Source organism: Fulvia fulva, chromosome 8, assembly GCF_020509005.1.
Source record: "Fulvia fulva chromosome 8, complete sequence".
NCBI classification, from domain to species: domain Eukaryota; kingdom Fungi; phylum Ascomycota; class Dothideomycetes; order Mycosphaerellales; family Mycosphaerellaceae; genus Fulvia; species Fulvia fulva.
Window position 1 is genome coordinate 2,847,428 of NC_063019.1, and position 12,331 is coordinate 2,859,758.

At 54.0% G+C, this 12,331-nt stretch overlaps 6 protein-coding genes across 6 annotated transcripts; 2 read left to right on the forward strand and 4 right to left on the reverse strand.

Moving 5' to 3' along the window:
• Positions 1-878: 878 nt before the first annotated feature.
• On the reverse strand, positions 879-1,311 carry CLAFUR5_11342 (uncharacterized protein; the record flags this gene model as incomplete). The annotated part of the gene is made up of 2 exons (XM_047910490.1): positions 879-1,125; positions 1,286-1,311. 2 exons carry the CDS (start codon positions 1,309-1,311, stop codon positions 879-881), a joined length of 273 nt encoding a protein of 90 aa, XP_047765373.1.
• Positions 1,312-1,789: 478 nt separating this feature from the next.
• CLAFUR5_11343 (uncharacterized protein) lies at positions 1,790-2,293 on the reverse strand (the record flags this gene model as incomplete). The annotated part of the gene is made up of 1 exon (XM_047910491.1): positions 1,790-2,293. One exon carries the CDS (start codon positions 2,291-2,293, stop codon positions 1,790-1,792), a length of 504 nt encoding a protein of 167 aa, XP_047765372.1.
• Positions 2,294-4,497: 2,204 nt separating this feature from the next.
• On the forward strand, positions 4,498-6,625 carry CLAFUR5_11344 (uncharacterized protein; the record flags this gene model as incomplete). The annotated part of the gene is made up of 2 exons (XM_047910492.1): positions 4,498-5,322; positions 5,369-6,625. 2 exons carry the CDS (start codon positions 4,498-4,500, stop codon positions 6,623-6,625), a joined length of 2,082 nt encoding a protein of 693 aa, XP_047765379.1.
• Positions 6,626-7,585: 960 nt separating this feature from the next.
• CLAFUR5_11345 (uncharacterized protein) lies at positions 7,586-8,327 on the reverse strand (the record flags this gene model as incomplete). The annotated part of the gene is made up of 2 exons (XM_047910493.1): positions 7,586-7,978; positions 8,037-8,327. The coding sequence occupies 2 exons, from the start codon at positions 8,325-8,327 to the stop codon at positions 7,586-7,588; spliced, it is 684 nt and encodes a 227-aa protein (XP_047765378.1).
• Positions 8,328-8,522: 195 nt separating this feature from the next.
• Positions 8,523-9,617, reverse strand: CLAFUR5_11346 (Pantothenate synthetase; the record flags this gene model as incomplete). The annotated part of the gene is made up of 1 exon (XM_047910494.1): positions 8,523-9,617. The coding sequence occupies one exon, from the start codon at positions 9,615-9,617 to the stop codon at positions 8,523-8,525; it is 1,095 nt and encodes a 364-aa protein (XP_047765377.1).
• Positions 9,618-9,945: 328 nt separating this feature from the next.
• CLAFUR5_11347 (ATP-dependent RNA helicase dbp7) lies at positions 9,946-12,282 on the forward strand (the record flags this gene model as incomplete). Its single annotated transcript, XM_047910495.1, has 1 exon — positions 9,946-12,282. One exon carries the CDS (start codon positions 9,946-9,948, stop codon positions 12,280-12,282), a length of 2,337 nt encoding a protein of 778 aa, XP_047765376.1.
• Between the last annotated feature and the right edge of the window lie 49 nt (positions 12,283-12,331).

Here is a 12,331-nt window from a genome sequence, read left to right on the forward strand (position 1 = left end):
AGGGTGAAGTTGATGAAGGTCTGCGACTACGAGCTCTCTTCAGGCTCTTCAACAACGGTAATAGGCTTACCACGCTTGTTCATCTGATAGCTCTGACGATAGACAAGTGGACCTTGATTGCCGTTCATCATAGGCAGCGATTGCGGCCTATTCTCGAGCTCATAGTTGTAGCAGTAATACACCTCTCTTAAATCGCTATTACGCACTAACGCCTCTCTATAGGCCTATATTGGAGAGGTCTTCGTACGCCCTTTCTTCAGCTGCTGGACGGCGTTCTTGCGCGTGTACGTAACACCATCGATATTGAACTCGTCGAGCCGCAATTCAGCGTCGAACTTGGGGTTCTTGAGGCATAGAGTCACCTTCGTGGTGTTCTTCGAAGGCAAGGTGAATGGCCATCGAAAGGCTGGCATATTGGCGGCAGTGAGGTGAATAGATAATAAGAAAGAGGGGTACGAGAACACACACAACACGCGTATTTACGCGACTCCGGCAACATGCTATTTTGGTGGTGACCCACTGCGGATAGCCATCCGACTGGAGCGCAGTGGATACCTCATTTGGATCTGGTTACCGGTGCTAGTGAGGTGAGAATACCATACCACTACCACTAGCGACGATGGCGATACCGTACCTACCAACAACCGCGTGGTAACCAGTATTAACCAATAGGATACCATACCAATTCACTCACTGCCTTCAAGATACCAGTGCAGTCCGCAAACATGTTTAGGAGTTCGTAGCGCTGCTCCAGAACCTATCGCCCAAGCGACTTGATCTGCCATGGGCTTCCTGATTGATGATCCTTCCTCGTGACCCCTGAAGATATCCAGCATAAGTTATTTGGAGGTGATGACCTGGGGTGGCAGGGTCAAAAGCTAAAGCATGACCGCATCCTGGAATTCTGGTGAGTGGTTTGACTCGCCGACCTGCCAGGCTGTCATCAACAGGGAGTAGTAGTCCTGCTGGTCGTTGTTGGGTGTGCTGGGAAGAGAGCCTTTGACGATGTGGTATATGAGCAGCTCGCATGCCTCGCGAGAGTGTGGAATGTTGGGGTCTGCATAGACGTCTATGCGCAATTCATCGCCCTCTTGAGTGCTGTTTTCAAGGAGTCCCTTTGACGTTCTGCGCATTATACGCTCCAAGACCGTGTACTCGTTAGTCAAGTACCCTTCCTCTGCTTTGTCCCACTGCTCGATCTCGATGCGTACAAGCCGACCTTCCAAGTCATTGCACTTGTGGTTAGTACCCTCATCACATTGTCGCTTGACACCGTGCAGCTCACCTCAGTAGACTGCCAAAATCAGCCATCATGGCCGGCATATTTGACGATGTGTTAGTATTCATTGGTATCGTGGTGGTGATTGATATGGTTTGGGCTGGTCGAGTCGTGCAGTTGCATTGATGATGTTTGTTGAACTTCGCTATGTCTCAGATACCTTCTCCGTTCACATGGCTAGTGCGGTCTCATTCACTCAGGTGCATGCACATGACCTCACCACATCGATCTCCGGCGTCCGAAGTGAGCCCCCTGGAGATTGTTGCCTAAACTCTGTGCTGTAGTGCTTCATTTGCATGTGAGATTCGTGCCGTCGATGACTGTACCAGTCTATTTGATTTAGAGCTATCGTGTTTGAGCGTTTCCTTGTGGAGCTTCTGTACCCTGGGGAGAGCCGAGATATGAGCCGCTATACTTCAGATTTCCTCGTCCAGTCTTAATTGTGACCCATGCTCTGTAACATGCAATCTCTCCTCTCTCAATGCAGTACTAGACCGAGCAGAGACCAGGTCACTCCTCGACCATATACGCCTGCTTCTTTTGCTCGCCTGCACGATCGTTCCACACCGCGTTGTCCCGATGGTAGGCGCCCGAAGCGTCCGCGATCTCCACCATCGCTCCCTCGATACCACTGACATTCTCAAGCACCTGCCACTCCTCCAATCCACCCATGCAGATACGGCACATCAGCTGCTCGGCCATAAGCTTCCGCAACGATGATCCTGCTGGGGTCTTCTTGAAGGCTGCCGAGATGTCATCCAGCTCAGTGTACACCTCTTGTATCAGAACCAGGAGCTGAGCCATGAGGAGGTTCTGCAGCTTCGGCATGGCGTGCTTATGGCACAAGCACCATGCCACGGTCAGGAGCTCTTGATATTCAGTGTTGGCCTCGGGAGTAAGGAACTCGATGTCTGGCATTGAGCCTTTGACGATGTAGTAGAGAATGAGTTTGCAGGCATCTGGGTCTTCTTCGTCGTGGTGGCTGTCGGCGAAGGCATCGGCGCCTGCCTTCATCACTGAGTCTTGATCGACGATGCAGGGATCGTGATCGCTGAGGAAGCATATGCACGCTCGTGATCCAGTGCACTGTCACCATCACTCCTTTGCACATGCTCGATACCGAGCTTCTGTCTCCAGATCCAGGTGAAACCTAGCCTTGATCCTTACCGCAGCTTGCCACCAGTCCTACTCTTCCATCACGTACTTTTCACTACCCTCCTCGCTTGAGCAATTCTTCCACCCCAGCTCGATTGCGGTTGAATCCAGCCAAAGCAGTCGCAACCTACATCAAGACGCCTTCGACATGGTCGAAGTTTGATAGCACTTGATAATTCGCCCCCTTCCACAGATACATGATAAATGCCAGCTGCTCGGCCATGAACCTCCTCAAGAGCGAACCGCCTCCAGTGTTCTCAAACATGTCGGTCGTTGCGAAAGACACTCCAGCGCGCAGAATGAAGTCAGTCTTGCGCTTGTATGGGATGGTGAAGAGTTGCTGCTCACTCTCGCGTGGCCTGGCGCAAGGTGTCGTCTTGACCACTCGCCGAGCCGAGTCTTCACCTAATGCCACAAACCCTCCATCATCGCTCAAATCCAATGCTCACTACCAATCCCATCCCAATCGGTGAACGTAAAACTCCTCCACTCCTCCTTTGTCTTCAACCTCCCATCGAATGCCTCATCCGCCTCATCGTGTCTTCCCTTCGTCTTTGCGAACTGCTCCAAAACCCCGAGGACTTCTCAAACACCCTCAAGTCTTCGAACTCAAACGACGGAACTTCTTCCTCTCCCTTGACTATAAGCTGTAGTAACAATCTCCTCCATTATGAGGCTCCGAAGTTCATCTCCTGTCTCTCCCACCTCGCTCTTCTCCCAGGCTGGCAGAGCAAGAGACAGGTGTCGAATGGCCAGTATCTTAATAGACGCTGATATTTGTATGATGGTGTTAGCAGAAGGATGGTATTACGATCATCTTTGCAGAAGGCGTAGAATGGCTAGTTGAATGCAGAGCAGGTGCGGGAGGTTGGCTCACAGTCACGCGCAATGTGCATGTAGTCTTGTGATAGCGAGCACTGAGGACCAGTGCTGCGGAAGATCGTCAGAGCGCGTGGGTGGCGCGGCAATTGCCTGCTGAGCTCAAGTTAACGCGTGGTATGGCTGAAGTCCCGTTGACATGCAAGTCCATGGACCTTGTAGCTGAGGCGATGTACGGCATGAGCGACTGATAGCGCGCTTGAACGAAGAATGATGCCGCTGATTATGTGAATCGTGAATACATGGGTTAATCATGGTGTATAAAATGTGCTGCGAGGCGGCGGAGCCAAGCCTCGTATGTGTACGCCTAAGGCGCTCTCACTATCGCTGCCCTTCGCACGTCGCTGCCCTTCGACAAGCTAAAGTTAATGCTGTTTCTTTGTTTCCGGGGGAGGCCCCCTGGACCCCCCTCTGCCTGCGGCAGGCTCTTGTCGCGAGGTGTTTGTGACGCTCCGCTGGGCTCAGCAGCCTCCGCTTGAGTGTTCGCAGGCTCACACGTCGCTATGGTGCTGCGCGGTGGATGTCTTAATCTATCGTATCCTATAGAGGCTGCGGTCGTCCTCGCAAGCTCGGCCAGAGCCGCAACCTCCACACGACACGAACTGAGCCAATAGACGTGCTGCACTAGCCTGCTAGCGTTGATGGACTTCGTCCAATCAACGCTGCGCTAGCTGATGCAGCTGCGCCCTACTAAAGACGCCTTCGGCTTCACAAGCATCGAGCGCGTCGCTCTTTTCGACAGCATCGTTGGGCTGATAACCCTCCAGAGGTACTGTGAGCAGCTTAGAGCAAATTGTGGTGGTGATGGTGGTGGCATTCGAGCGTGCCTTCGTGAGGCTCGCGCAAATAAGGTTCGAGCTAGTCGGGATAATCCCTGTCAGTTGTTTACTCGAGAAGGAGAGCAGGAATGCAAAAGCGCACTTCCGGACGCGCTGACTCTACAAAAGTTATACTACCAGGCGCAGTGTGAACCCTCTCGCCAAAATGAGCTCCGCTGGTGGGAGCGTGTCGCCTACTTGCACGTGATCACGAAGTGAAGAAAGTGATTTCGCGCCTTCGTTGCGGCTATAGCCGAGCTGCATGCGGGTAGCGGCACGCTAGCACTAGCGCCGCCATCTCGATATCAAAACATCAATCCTCACAAGCTCACTTGTTTCCTTCGACCACACCACATCACCGACAAGATGTCGGTGCCCAATGGCGGAGCGCCCACACCACGTCGGCAGACCAGAACAGCATCATCCCGACAGCAGACACCACTTCCCGCACTACAGACCAAGCAATCACACGCATATGGCGCACCAGGCAAGACACACCTGAACTCGCAAATGACCACAGACACGGCAGAAATTGATGCCGCTTTCACTACCACCGGCTTCCGCAGAACGCGTGCCGCCACAGCCAAAGAGCCAACACCAGCACCAGCAGCAACACCAGCAGCAGAAACGACCACACGCACGCGCAAGAGCAAGAAGCGCGTCGAACCAGAAGTCCTTCCAGAGGAAGACCTTGAGGACGAAACCAACGACGGCGATCCAAATGGTATAGATTCCGGAGCCAGAGGAGATGGCATGCGTCCTGACACGCGCTTAGATACAAGTCTTTCCTATGACAAAGTCCCAGAACCGCAGAAGCGCGCCACCGCTCCGAAGGAGCCATCACCTTCCCTAGTACCATCAGTCGAGCCCGCACGTCAATCGCCTGTTGAGCAAGTCGAAGCGCTACCGGAGGATGTCGAGCCTTGGCGCATCACAGTCCTCTTCTGGACATTCTGGAAGTACGCGGTCCCCAGCGCGCAGATATTTTTTGTGCTTTTGCTAGGCTTCGTCATCATGAGCGGGCTACTCGGCGGTCTGGGTCTCTTCGCCAGCTTGTTACCCCTACCGGCAATGTACGCGCTTAAGCGCGATGTTTTCTTCTACCGCGTGGGGACTTTGCTCTATGGGCACGGCACGCCTGCGGAGGCATTATGGTACAATGTGAAGAACGCGGAATTGACCATGTCGGAAGTAAGTATCCCCGCCGTATTGTTCCGTTCCGAGCTAACGATCGCAGATTCAAATGATCAACATCACGAACGTCACGCTGCCTCAAAACCAGTATTTGATCAATCAGAATGTTTACGCCCGTCTCACTAACGACGAATGGGCTGCTCGCCTGCTGAAGGAGACTGTTGACACGCACGGCGAAACTTTGCGGGAGTTGAAGCGCATCCTACCTCCTCTGACGGCCATGATCACTGAGGACGGCCAATGGAAGTTCACCAATGATTTCCTACAAGCATATGGTGAGAAAATGCTCAGCAGTGACGCTGCACCTCTTTGGGACAAATTTATGGAGATCAACGAGGAGCGCCTGATCCAAGCCCACCGAGGCATCCTCCAAACGGAGGTCAACGGCGTGATCGAGAACATGCAAATCGTCACACATGATCAGATGCAGCAGGCCATCGTTGAGAACAACGACTACATGATGGCCAACTTCAACGAGACCGTCGCGAGCTTCCGCACACACTTGGTCAAGGAGTTCAGAGGTATCGCCATTGAGGTCGCCGACGACGCCATCAAGCAGTCACCTCTTGCAAGGCTCCAAAACGGCGCCGTTGCTTACGCCACGATTATTCAAAATGCGCAAAAGCGTATGAGGGAGGTCAACTACCTGTCCATTGGCCTGGGTGCTATGGTCGTGCCGTTGTACACATCGCCCACCTACAAGAATCCAGTCTTGGCTCAAGGCTGGGTCGACTGGGTCCTGTACCGCACAGGCCTCAAAACTTGGCCGCTTCTGCCTTTCGTCCCGGCTCTACCACCTACTTCTGCTTTGCGTGACTGGAAGGAAGGCGCTGAGTGCTGGTGCGCTGCTCCATCTGGCGACGAAATGGCCCTGGGTCAGATCGCAATCCAGTACCCGCACAAGATCTACCCTGGCGAGTTTGCTTTGGAACACATCCCGGCCAGCGGAACTCGCGACATTGCTGCTGCACCCAAGAAGTACGAGGTATGGGCACAAGTCGACAACTCCACGGAAGCCCTTCGCGTGAAGGCTTTACTTGATCAGGACTTTGACCTTCACTTTGACTGGGAGTGCGGTCCACCACCGAAGCATAACCCATCGCGCTGGGTGTGTATCGTCGCCGATGAGTACGACATCCACTCATCCAACTACATTAGGAGTTACGACCTGCGCGTTGGGGCTGAGCGTATTGGTCTGACGACCCAAATGATCGCCGTCAGGGTCGTGGAGAACTGGGGCTCTCCAGACCACACCTGCATTTATCGCGTGCGCATGACTGGAAAGGAGGTTGAGGCTTGATTTTGGGCGACGAAAGGCGTTTGGTAGCGAAAGATACCCATGGGTTGCATAGCATTGGTGGCGTTTTGTAGAGCGAAAGGCGCGTCGTAGGATCAGGATACGACACGGCAGGCATCTTGCAGAGCAAAAGCGCGTCGTAGCAACAGGATACGACTGCGGCGCTGCCATAGAGTATGGCGGCAGACTGTTCAAATGGAAATTGTGCTTGTGTATTACCGTCACGCGCCCTCCCAAACCATCCCCTTCACGCACCAATATCATACCGATTCCCTCCCAAAACCGGCTGACACAGGGCGAGCGCGCCACGCTCTCGAACAGCCCCGTGGGCACGATGAGCGGCGAAATGCTTCATGTGCAGCTCGGTCTATAGATCGACACTGTATCATCGTGACACGCCCCCTCCTACCTGCCTGTATCACTCCTCTCTACCGCCATGCTTTTCATCTGCCCTTGAGCGCGTTATCAGCGAGAAGCCGCATACGCAGCTCGGTCTATGCTGGTGGTATATATCATGCCTATCGTCACGCGCTGAAGCGCTGCATCACCCTGCCGTGAGACAGATCTCTGCACAAGGCGCGCACAATCGGTATGATACAGGCCTCGTGAGCCAGACCGACGCGCTCGCTTCCCGATGGCGTTGACTGCTACATCCAGCCGCGCCGGCTGTCTTCGCCTCTAGAGTTCATTCGATGCCATGGTCACGGAGCGGCCTGCATCCTTTGGGGATCTCAACGGCGAGGGTGAGGCGATGCTGCTGTAAGGAGATTCAAATGCACGCCGGCGAAGGCAAACTTGGCAAGTTAAAGCACAATTGCGAAGCAGTCGCGGCAAGTGCCATGGTTCAAGTACAGTAACCTCTCCCGCAAGCATCAGCGCACAAAGCAATCCATCTCAAGCTTCAAATCAGGTTCCTCAACGCCCTCAATCTCCCATCTCTCTCCTCAATTATGTCAAACCCCATCACAAGCTGAACCTCCTGCGGGAACCAAGGCGAGGGCAAGCTCTGCGCACAATTGTACACACTGTCGTCACCTTTACTATATCCCGCTTGCCCTTAACCATCTTCTGGTGGACCTGCTCCTCAAAGTACTTCTGCAACTGTGCCTCCGTCACGTACACCGTGCCTTCACCCTTGACGTGCACCGGCAAAGCGCAGAATGGCTTCGCCCAGCTCTCGTCGGGGAGCTCTGGGTCTAGAGGGGGTTGGTAGAGAGTTGCGAAGTAGTGCTTGGCCTGCAGCCAGAATTCGATGGGTGCGATGGTGACGCGGATTGGCTTCATCACGTGGAAGGCTTTGTGGTCTAGTTGCTTGATGAACGCAGGGAGTTGGTGTGTCATTTCGACGGTGAAGGTCTGCGGAGTCGATGGTCAGCATCGACAGACGTTGGGATACAGGCTGATGGTGGCTTACGTTCTCGCCATAGTAGATCACAAACGCCTCACGGCGGATCTGGTGGCAGGTGGCGAGAAGTGCAGGCTGAAGTCGAGGGTACGTGCTGTTCACGGCATCGTTGGGTGGAGGGGGGAGCTCCTTGCCGTCGCGGCAGGCGCGGTACTTTGAGCTGTTGTATCGTTCGGCGGCGAGGATGGCATCGCTGGTGTTGATGTGAGCATCCTCGACGAGTGCCAGCTCCCAGATGCGGCGTCTGATCTCGTCCGGGAGGATGTCGAGCAAGGTCTTGGGGCGCTTGCTGAATGCCATCGCTGGGCGGGCCGTCGACGGTGGTTTGGTGATGTTTGGTGTTTGGTCGTGTGAAGGTGTCTCGTGTGGGGTGAAAAGCGCTGGCAAGAGTCTGCTAGGGACGCTAGTGACCGTTGAGCTGTGCAGGGATGCGACGGTAGCACAGCAATGGCTACGACTTTCGAGAGCCGGCGAGCCTCACAGGCAAAGTCTGCCTCAAGGTGCCTTCATAGGTGGTAACGGAATATTATCGATCAGTCTGACAGGTACCTCATCGCTCCCAAGACCCAACTTCTCACCATTCTTGACTTCCTCAAGCGGCAGCATCTTCACAGCACCACTCAACACAGCGCCCTGATCCGAGTCAACCATTTCAACCTCTTCCAAGCCCTCAGGATCTGCCAACGAGATATAGTCCACCTCAAACAGTGCCCTCTCGTTCTTCTCCAGCGTGTCCTGCTCCAACTGCGCACGATTCACCACATCCCACGAAAATGCCAGGATCTCATCTCGGTTCCTCCTTCCCATCATGTATGCCTTCTCTGCCGCCCCCAATGCCTTGCTCAACACAATACCCGCTCTTCTTCTGCGCTCGCCGAGGTATACGTTCCGACTTGACATTGCGAGTCCGTCCTCCTCTCGCTCTGTGGGGATGATCCGGACTGTGGTGGGCAGGTGGAAGTCTTTCACTAGACGTTTGATGATGACGGTTTGCTGCACATCTTTTTGACCAAAGTAGACATTGTCAGCTTGCACGATATTGAAGAGCTTCATGCACACTGTTGCGACGCCTCTGAAGAAGACTGGCCGGCTCTTTCCCTCTAGCAGTGTTGCGAGCGGTGTGATTGTGACGAAGGAGCCTACGCCGTCCACGCGACTGTCGGGAGGCAGCGTTGGGTACACTGTTTTCGTTGTGGGTGCGAATATGGCGTCGATACGACCTTTTCCCGCTTTCTCGAGCTCCGTGTCCAGCTCTTCCAACATTGCCAGGTCGCTGTCCCACGTCTTTGGGTATGAGTCTAGATCTTCGTCCACGCCAAATTGGGTTGGGTTGACATATATGGAGACGAAGACCTTGCCGTTCTCTTCTGCTGCCGCTCTCACCAAAGAGAGATGCCCTTTGTGTAAGGCACCCATAGTAGGCACAAGTCCTACGGGCTCCCCTTTGAGAAGCAGCTCTCGACGGTGCTGGCGAAGCGGCGGGACATCGCGGAAGATGTGGAAGGCTCGAAGGTGTTGAGTGAGCTGTACGCCCATCAGTGGGGGACGCGCAAGGCTGCGAGGTCGGCATCGTGATAGGAAGGAAGCCATTGGGATAGCTTGTGCTTGGGTGTTCGTGGGAAGCGTGATAACGGTGTGTGTTATTTCGTGGACTATCTGGCTTGATCCTCCATGGTGCCGTCCAGCGGCTCGCTTCAATACAGTAAGGTATGAAGCAGTCTACGGTGCAGTCTTCAGCACAATGCCATGATATCTGGTCGAAGTGGAGTCTTGTGAAGAGGTCAGAGCTCCAAGCAAAGCACGCTAGCCACGGCGGCCGAGATCGCCGTTTGAGACTTGACGATGGGAAATTTCTCCACGTCCAACACACATGAACGCCACTGTCTCTCACGATACATTCACGATACATTCAGCAAAGATGGCCGATGACGGGATGATGCTCAACTTTGAGCTGCCGGTTGATGCATTCTCGGCGCCACAATCAAGACTCAAGGGAGGCAGCTGGAAAGATCGGCTTACAGCTCGAAAGTCAGCCGAATATGGTCGCATGAAAGCACAGGAACGAGCCTCGAAACCACAGGCGGAGCAGGAGCAGGCACCTGCAGAAGCAAGGAGACAGTCTCAGTACCAGGGCGAACGACCCGTCAAGCGGCCGCGTATCGATAGAGACAGATCCGATAGACCTCGAAAACATGTCGATACGCTCCCGAAGCTGAACAATGGCGAGGTGGTCTCGTCTCTGTTCTCGTTCAACCCTGCATCGAAAGCGCCCGTCGAGAAGCCAACCACTGAAGCTGAGGAAGATGTTCAGCCGTCGAACGCGCCACTTGTACATGATGAAACGGCACAATTCACAGCACTAGGACTTTCTCCAAATCTGGCTGGCCACTTGCTTCGGAAACTAGACATCAAGGCACCTACCGCAATCCAACGGAAGGCCGTCGAGCAACTCTGCAAACACGACACAGATGCATTCATACAGGCGCAAACAGGATCCGGTAAGACGTTGGCCTATCTTCTACCGATCGTGGAGCGCATCACTACCATCTCGAGGCGCATGAAGGATGATGGAGAGAATTTCGATCGACAAAGTGGACTGTTTGGAATTGTACTTGCGCCGACACGCGAACTGGCCAAACAGATTGAGACTGTTCTCGAGTCAATCTTGCGATGTTGCCACTGGGTTGTTGCAGGAATGGTAATTGGTGGCGAGAACAAGAACTCGGAAAAGGCACGACTGCGAAAGGGTGTGAACATATTAGTGGCTACGCCCGGTCGATTAGCAGATCATCTCAACCACACCGAGGTTCTGGATGTGTCAACTGTGCGATGGCTTGTTCTAGACGAAGGTGATCGGTTGATGGAGCAAGGCTTCGAAGAGGATATTCAGCGCATCATTGGTGTCATGAATCTGCGGAATCATGGAGTACTGAAGAAGCCTATACCAGGATTACCGACTCGAAGGACTACAGTGCTGTGTTCAGCAACCATCAAGTCGACAGTTGAACAGCTACGAAGCATCGCTTTGAAAGATCCCGTATCAATATCTGTTGATGCAGCGGAGAATGGTGACGACACTGCGACCACTACGGACAACAACTTCTCGGCTCCGGCACAGTTGAAGCAGAGCTACGCCGTCGTGCCGCCCAAGCAGCGACTGGTCAGCTTGGTCGGGGTATTGAAGCAGACCTTTAAAAAGCGCGGCAATGTCATGAAATGCATTGTATTCATCAGCTGTGCGGACAGCGTCGACTTCCACTTTGAGCTGCTTTCAAGAGGCAGCGATGCAGAAGGCGCCCCAGCTACCGCCACAGGGGACGGCGATGCCAAAACACAATCACCACCAAAGAACAAGAATGCCAACAAAAGAGCAAGAAAACCTGGCAGCATACCACAAGGTAACACCATTGTCGAGTCAAGGACAGAAGCCCCCGCAACAGCATTCTCCCCCAAAGACAACCAAGTCAAACTCTACCGCCTCCACGGCTCCCTTCAACAAGCAACTCGAACAAGCACCCTAAAGTCCTTTACCAATTCCGAAGACCCAGCAGTTCTGATATGCACAGACGTAGCAGCCCGCGGTCTCGACCTCCCCAATGTTGATCTCGTAATCGAATACGACCCACCCTTCAGCAAAGACGACCACCTCCACCGTATAGGGCGTACAGCTCGCGCAGGCCGCGACGGCCGCGCCATGATCTTCCTCCAACCAGGCCCCGAAGAAGGCTACGTCGAAATTCTCAAAGAAGGGAAACCCCGCAACCTCACGCGTCATGACGCATCTGAACTCCTCAGGAAGGGCTTCTCTGCCACTTCTGGAGTAGGAAATATGGAGAAAGGCTGGGAAGAGCGCGCCACAGAATTCCAACTCGACGTGGAACGCTGGGTCTCCGAATCATCCAAACACCTCGAACAAGCGCGCAGAGCGTACCAATCCCACATCCGCGCTTACGCCACGCACGTCGCTGCTGAGCGAAGTATTTTCAATATGCAGGAACTGCACTTGGGCCATCTTGCGAAGGCTTTCGCCTTGAGAGATAAGCCGGGGAGTATTAAGGTGCCTGGCTTGAGGCCTGGGGCGAAGGAGGCGGGGAAGAATCGGGATGCGAGGAAGAGTGCTGCTGGGAAGGCTGCTGGTGGGAAGAGCAGGGTGGAGGATGATATTGCGGAGGAGACGGATGCGACGCAGGCGAGGTATAAGATGCAGAGGATGAGTAGGAAGATGGGTGGGGTTAGTGAGTTTAATTTGGGGTAGAGAGACGGGTCTCTTAGCTGCGTATGGAAGATATGACGCCGACTATCAA